The sequence below is a fragment of the Echinops telfairi genome, unplaced genomic scaffold (genome assembly GCF_000313985.2).
Source record: "Echinops telfairi isolate 266 unplaced genomic scaffold, ASM31398v2 ScPeMD7_7469;HRSCAF=8507_1, whole genome shotgun sequence".
Classification (NCBI taxonomy): domain Eukaryota; kingdom Metazoa; phylum Chordata; class Mammalia; order Afrosoricida; family Tenrecidae; genus Echinops; species Echinops telfairi.
In genome coordinates this window covers 81,358,506-81,366,253 of record NW_022111373.1, presented here as the reverse complement: position 1 = coordinate 81,366,253, position 7,748 = coordinate 81,358,506, and the positions used below count along the sequence as shown (strand labels likewise).

At 39.1% G+C, this 7,748-nt stretch overlaps 1 protein-coding gene across 1 annotated transcript in view; it reads left to right on the top strand.

The window, feature by feature from the left end:
- Window positions 1-7,748, top strand: part of LOC101662239 (NLR family apoptosis inhibitory protein) — a 42,325-nt gene that overhangs the window by 26,823 nt on the left and 7,754 nt on the right. Inside the window, exons 10-12 of the mRNA XM_004703686.2 lie at window positions 4,534-4,707; window positions 5,890-6,042; window positions 6,431-6,517. Coding sequence (XP_004703743.1) covers window positions 4,534-4,707; window positions 5,890-6,042; window positions 6,431-6,517 — 414 coding nt within the window. The remainder of the gene's footprint in view (window positions 1-4,533; window positions 4,708-5,889; window positions 6,043-6,430; window positions 6,518-7,748) is intronic.

Genomic DNA, 7,748 nt, shown 5'->3' with positions numbered 1-7,748 from the left:
CTACTTTCATTATTGGTCCTGAGGGGTTTATCTGTCCTGGTTTCCCTGTGTTTCCAGCTCTTATTTGTACCTGTGTACATGCTCTGGTCTAGCCAGATTTGTAAGGTAGAATTGGGGTCATGATAGTTTGGGGGGTGGGGTGGGGAGGAAGCATTAAAGAACTAGAGGACAGTTGTATGTTTCATCAGTGCTGTACTGCACCCTGACTGGGATGTCCAATTGCCTACAGATGGGCTTTGGTTCTCTACTCCGCACTCCCCTACATTCACAGTGATAAGAATTTTGTTCTCAACACTTCATGATCACACAGACTGGTGTGCTTCCTCCATGTGGGCTTTGTTGCTTCTGAGCTCGATGGCCACTTGTTTATCTTCAAACTTGTAAGACCTCAGACACTATATTTTTTGATAGCTGGACACCATCAGCTTTCTTCATCACATTTGCTTATGCACCTTCTTTGTCTTCAGTAATCGTGTGGGGAAGGTGAGCATCATGGAATGCCAGGTTAATAGAACAAAGTGTTCTTGCATTGAGGGAGTACTTGAGTATAGGCCCACAATGTCCATTTGCTACCTTAATACAAAACCTATGAATATATGTACATAGAACTATTTCCCCATAGTCATATATAAATATTTACACATGTATATCCCTGTGTTTATACCTCTATAAATGCCCTTTGCCTCTTAGTTCTTTCCCCTATTTCCTTTTACTTTCCTCTTGTCCCACTATCATGTTCAGCCTTCATTTGGGTTTCAGTAATTGCTCTCGGTTCTATTGCCCTTGATCAAGCCCTACCAGGCCTCCTACACCCTCCTCCCCATCGATTTTAGATCATTTGTTGTTCCCTTATCCCTGGGTTTGTTAATACCCACTTCCTTTCCCCCGCCTCCCTCTCTCCTGTGTGCCCCCGGAACTGTTGGTCCCGTTGTTTTCTCCTCCAGATTGTTTATCCCACCTATCTTATCTAGATAGACATGCAGAGACAATAGTATGCACAAAAACCAAGACAGAGTAAAACAAAGCAACAAAATAAAACAACGTCAACAACAAAAGAAAAGCCTGTAAATAGTTCCAGATCTGTTTGTTGACCTTTAGGAGTGTTTTCCAGTCAAGTCTGATGGGATGCCACATCCTGGCCCCAACATCTATTTTTGGTATTCCCCGGGGACTTCCTTGCTCTGCACCCCTTGCTGTTCTGTTGCACGCCCTTAGATCAGGCACAATTCCTGCACTGTGTCTCCAGGGTTGTCCCCTGTAGCGCTATGGGTCAGTAAGGGATGTCATGTCTTGTGGTGGGGCCCCCCTACGGTCCTGTCTGTGCATTGGCTGCTCTGAGCAGGAATATCATCTTTGGGGTTTTGTGGGCCAGAATGTGTTCAATTCTCTCTCCCTCCTCCTTCATTTGCTCCTGTGTGCTCTGATCAGATATGTCCCTCTCCATGAGCTATAGCTTCAGTGCTGTCTTTTGAAGTGAAGTCTCCTGGGTGGAGGAGGGGGATTTTGAACAATTGATGGCCTGTTCCACAGTTGGCTCCCGGCCTTGTTCTGACTGATGATAGTGAACGTGTCCATTATCTCTTTTTCACAGGTGAAGTGGATTTGATTCCTACGTATTCCTATTCTATATGGTGAGGTTCACATGTATAGTTGTATTTTATCTTTAACATCTTGCAGTTGTGTGGTATGTTTTTGCTGAACCAAAAATACATTGGTTAAAAACAGTGTATTGATACACTGTTGTTAACTAAAGTCTATAGTTTACATTAGTGGTCACTCATTGTGTTATATAATGCTACAGGTTTTGACAAATGCATGACATTGTGCAATAAATGGCAATGGAGTGGGGGACATATCTGACCTTCTCTGACTTCTCTATTGTCATGAAGCAGGGGTCAGACAGGCCTTGATGGTTCATGGTTCTATACCAATTCTGACAACAACCGTTCCTTCCATACCTCTATATTTCAGTACAATCATTCGTTGCAATGGCTACATTAAACTCACAGACAATACTCATAATTAAGGTGGCTGACTAGGGAAGTCAACAGGTTACCACCAGTAAGGATTGGCAAACAGTAAGGATACAGTCATTGGTATCCTCAGCTAGCAGCCAACCTCTCCCTCTGGTTCTCAGCCTCTCAGCCACATGGCTAGTGGCCTTTGCCTCCATGAGCCAGGAAGGCAGCATGGCTGACACTCTTTCCCACACTGCTCTAGTCTTAAACCAGACGAGAAGATACCTCACAATCTTGATGCTGCCAACTTGTCACATGCCAACTCTGATGCATCTGGTCTCGGCGACCTCTGCCACTTCGGACAGAGATCTTGAACTTGCTCTTCCAAGGTCCTTGGGCTTTTTCTCTTCTCCTCAAAGATGGCGCTTCCTTATAGCCAGGGGGAGGGGAGGAGTGGGAAGGAAAACTGACCAATCTCCTCTCTTAAATGTTACACACCTTACTTTCTTGATCTCACCCAATCAGTTGGAGGGAGTTACAGAGACTTGAGTAGAAGAGCCGTATGGAGAAATTTCCCTCCGTCACATCATGTATGCCCCACGGGTTCCGTAGTGCTGCTGTTATTCATCCTTCCCCTTTCCTGCTGACCAGCTGGCCACCATGGATAGTTTTTCTTTTTCCATAGCTTTGCTTTCTCTAAAATGTCGTGTGTTTGGACTTCAACAGCAGGTAACCTTTTCAGAGTGAGTTATTTTACTTAATATTATTCATTCAAGGTCCTGTCATGTCTTTTCATGGCTTCATAGTTGATGTCTTTTTATCACTTAATAATACTCCTTTGCACAGACATACCACAACTTTTTATCTATTCCCCTATTGAAGGGAATCTTGGTTACTTCCAACATTTGGCAATTATGAGGAAAGCTTCCATAAACATTGGTATATAGGCTTTTTTTGTGGATATGTGTTTTCATTTGGGTAAATACCTAGGAGCACAATTGTTAGATTATATGATAGGCTTTGTATGACATGCTCAGATGGTTGCCTAACGTGGCTGTACCATTTTGTATTTCCACCAGCAGTCACGGAGAGTTCCTGTGACTCCTCATCCTTGCCAACATTTGATGTTGTCAAGTACCATTGTTTTTTACTGTACTATAATTGTATAGCTATTTTGAAAACATTTGGGATGTAATGTGTAATGAAGCAAATGAGTAATAAAAGAATATTCAAATTCTATCAACTCCAATGATATAAAAAACTAGGACTTGTTGTGGGAAGAAGCAGCCTCAAAGATGCTAAGTAGGACCTGCTAATTCTGGATTAATGAATGGAAAGAGCCAGTATAAGTCATGAGATACTTATCTTTAAACGTACATGTTTATACTTATGTATATTTCCTATCTCTAGTCCCTGAAAAAAAGTCTGTAATCAATACCTAGCACAGTAGCAATAAACTTCAAAGCACTTACTTGAAATGTCTTGAAATAGTCATTTTCCACTAAAAGATATTAAGGTTTATTTTTTTAAATGGTTGATTTGAAGTCTAAGACAGGAAATGATTAGTATGAGCCTCGACATTTTGCCTTAACAGCAAGTAATTATAAAAAATTAGTAGGGTTGTAGGCCTAAGATAAGACCATTTAAACAATAATCATAATAATTATTGTAAGTAAATATTAGTTTACCACATATTATGTATTAAAATTATTTTGAGATGGATCATGGATTAAATATAAAAGGTGAAACTTTACAAAGCTTACAGAAGAAAACATGGAAGAATGTCTTCATGATTTTAGGGTAAAAACATCTTAGATAGCATACAATGGTCATTAATCATAAAGAGAAATAGACAATTTTGATTTTATAAAAATTAAAACTTCTAATTCTCAAAAGATGCCATGAAAAATATGAAACACAAATATTATTTTTGAGTAAAAGAAGACAGCATTTTAAAAATTCATTCTATGTGATTCCATCTGTAAGTTCAAGACAAGCAAAACTAAGCATGGTGCCAGAAATTAGAAAGTGATTACAAGGGGAAGACAAGAAAATTGACAAAAAAATGTCCTCACTAGGACATTTTGGGTGATGGAAAAGTTCATTCTTTTGTGTGAATATTGGTTTCATGGGGTGATACATATGTCAAAATTCATTGAATTTTCATCGATGACATCTAAGTATATGCAAATTATGTTTCAATGCCGCTGGAGGGTGTGTGTGCGCACAGATGTCTATGCATACTTGTATCATAGCACTTAAAACTCCCTAATGATCTATTTGTAAATCTCTCTTCCTAAGTAGACTGTGGGCAACTTGCAAGGCAAACCCAGAATCTTATTTATTTTTACGAGTTCAGAGAATAGCATAAAGCTCTCCATATAATAGGTAATCAATAAAATGCTGCAAAAACCAGTATCTACATGTGACCTTCAAAGAAACAAGAAGGAGACTATTCTGGTAAATAAGAGGTTTTTATTTAAAAATATGACACTAGCTTGATGAATCCAAATGACAGTGAAAAAGTTGTTATTGTGATCCTGAGAGTAACACTGAGATCACTGTCGCTTTCCAGCACAGATCTTTACTAATTTGGACAAGGTCCCGACCCTGAGAGAACTGTCGGTGGATCTCCATTGTGAACTAAATGTCTTCTCAATCATTCCTGAAGAATTCCCGAACCTCCACCATATGGAAAAACTGGTGATTCGAATCTCAGCTGAATATAAATATGATCCTTCCAAGCTAGGTAAGGGGGGTATTTTGATCATCAGCTACTTGATCTATAATTTACTTAAGAGTTAAAGCTTCTGTGGATTTGAGCATGTCTGTATTGATGGTACGCTATTTTTAAGTATGTATGCATATTTAAATATGTATCTACATATATAAATAATACATATGTATATTTATGACATGCTAGGAACTGTTCTAGGTACTTTACAGATACAAACTTACCAAACTCTCCTATTCATCCTGTGAGGTGAAAGGCGATTGTTAGTCCCGTATTATAGCTGGGCAAATTGAAACATCAAGGGGTGAAGTAATTTGCTCAAGGTCACCTAGCTAAGGAAATGGCAGGTCTGGCATTCAAACTCAGGAATTCTGACTCCAGAGCTTGTGCCCTTAACTGCTATTATTCAGCTTTGCCCAAAGCAGTTGGTACAGCCCTTTAGTTTTGCATTTGTTTATATTGCTTTCCGATTGCAGCGGACAAATCTGCCCGCTAGGGGGCAAAGTCAGCGCACTAGTAACAGCTGGAAGGATTGTCCTGTTCCTCACAAGCCGGAACTGAGAGTTAATGGACCACGTGGGCAGCCGTCTATCTTTCCATGCATCAGTTAGCAAAATTACGTAGGCACTGATTCCTGAGTTTAGTAAAAAGTTCTACTTTTTACGTACCACTGAAGTAAACAATACACAATTCAACACTGAAGAAACCGAAATCCCTATGGAATGGACATGTGGAGTTGCACACCAAAGATTCGCGGAAGCCGAATGAATGAAGCTGCGGATGGTTGTTTTCCTATATTTGCCAGACGTTTTGCATCACATTTAGGTTTGCCGCAGAGCTGCCACTCCGCTCACCCACCCTTGTGTGGCACCCCTAAGGGGTGGTGTGTACTACGAGCGTGGAGACCTCTGGATGTTAACGCTGATGGTCACCTTCCGGAGTAATGGCCCAGTGCCCTGGTCTGATAAAAGGGAAAACTGGTCCCCAGAGGGTTCAGTAAATCGCCCCAGTTCATGTAGCTCACTGGTCAGTTGTGGAGACTGAACCTAAGCCCCAATTAGCCCGATTGTGTGATCATTATATTATAGTGCCTTGTTTTATTTCAATATTACGGAAACAAAATAATATACCTTGCAGTTAATTCTGAAAAGCACTTACTGTCTTCTCTGATTTCTGAAAATCGTTAATATTTTACAGTCAAGGTGATTCAGAATTCTCCAAATCTTCGCATTTTTCATCTGGACTGTAACTTCTTTTCGGATTTTAATCCTCTCATGACTGCACTTGCTTCCTGCAAGAAACTCGAAGAAATTAAGTTTTCTGGAACATTTTTTAAAGCCAACCCATTTGGTAAGAGATATAATTATAAAATCATGGTTTAAGATGTTTTTGTGGGCAGAGCCATTTAGAGCACTTTTCTAAGAGCTACATTTTACAAAGTGGGATTGAAGTCAAAGAAAACTATTGTAACTGATATCTGATCTTAAATGAATTTCTCATATGGTAATGTGTATTTGTAAGAATTCTAAGCATCTCTAGATATTAAAAGTTTCTGAGCAGATATTTCTTTTACATACTTCATCTGGATCATTTTAAATTTTAACACTTTTGATCAGTCTTTATTTTAAAGGCATTCCTTTTTTTCCTTTATAAACTTAAAAAAATAATAATTTAAGATATTCCTTTTTGTTAGAAGAGGTGCAGTTAACAAAATGAATTTCTCTTTTCTCTTTTATAGTCATCATATTGCCAAACTTTACTTCTCTGAAGATTTTAAAACTTTCACAGCAACAGTTTCCAGATAAGGAAGTAGCTGAGAAATTTGGTATGTTTTCAGAATAGTATCTTCTACTGATTCTTTATTTTCCTCCAAATAGACCCTTTTTCTCTGGTTAGAATTTGCCATGACAAATAAGGAAGAATTAGTTTTCTTGTTATTTAGAAGAGACAACCTTACCATCCAAATTCCTTCAGTGTTGTTGTCCACATTCCTGACACTTGGTCCCACATCAAGCAATGTTCTCAGAATACATGTGTGGCCAGTTCAGCACAAAGTACAAGTTCAATGTCAAGTATCCATTCCAAACATGTGAATTAATAGCCTGTGGTTTCAAAGGTTTCTGGATGTAGGTATAGCTATCTTTTAAGTTAAGGAAACTTGACGGAACAAAACTATAAATGTAGTTTTTATACAAAAGTAATAGATGTGGACTGTTACTAGTACCAGATACCCCATTGAGTTGATTCAGACTCATGGTGGCTCCCTCTATGTCAGTAGAGGGTTTCCAATTGCTGATTTGGAGAAAGTAGATAGCCAGATCGTTCTTCCAAGGTACCTCTGAATTCCCACCTTTCATTAAACCCATTACCCATGTGTACTCTCCAGGGACTTCATGTGAAGTATACGGTGTGCTATTCAAGGTATTCCACAGAACCCAGGGAGTAAGAAGAAAAAAAAAAGACCCCACAATGGACAGGGGACTAATCTCCAAAATCTATAGAAAACTACAAGAAGTAATAGATGAATAACCCAATTAAAAAAAAGTGGGCAAAGGACATGCACAGATAACTCACCTTAGATAACATCCCAATGTTTAATAAACATAAGAACTGTTCCCAATTACCTTATACTGACATTGATAGCCAAGCTCAATAAAAACAGATGCTGGACCTCCTCCCTGGGGGATGGACAACAGAAAAGTGGGTGAAGGGTGATGTCGGATGGTATAAGATATGACAAAATAATAATAATTTATAAATTATCAAGGGTTCATGAAGGAGGTGGGGGCGGGGAGGGAGGGGAAAAATGAGGAGCTGATACCAAGGGCTCAAGCAGAAGGCAAATGTTTTGAGAATGATGATGGCAACAAATGTACAAATGTGCTTGACACAATGTATGGATGTATGGATTATGATAAGAGTTGTATGAGCCCCCAATAAAATGACTAAAAAACAAAAACTAAACAAAAAAACATACTGGAGATCGGAACTTTCATACACTGCTGATAGGACTGTACATATTACAGCCACTGTGGAAAGCAATATGGCTCCACCTC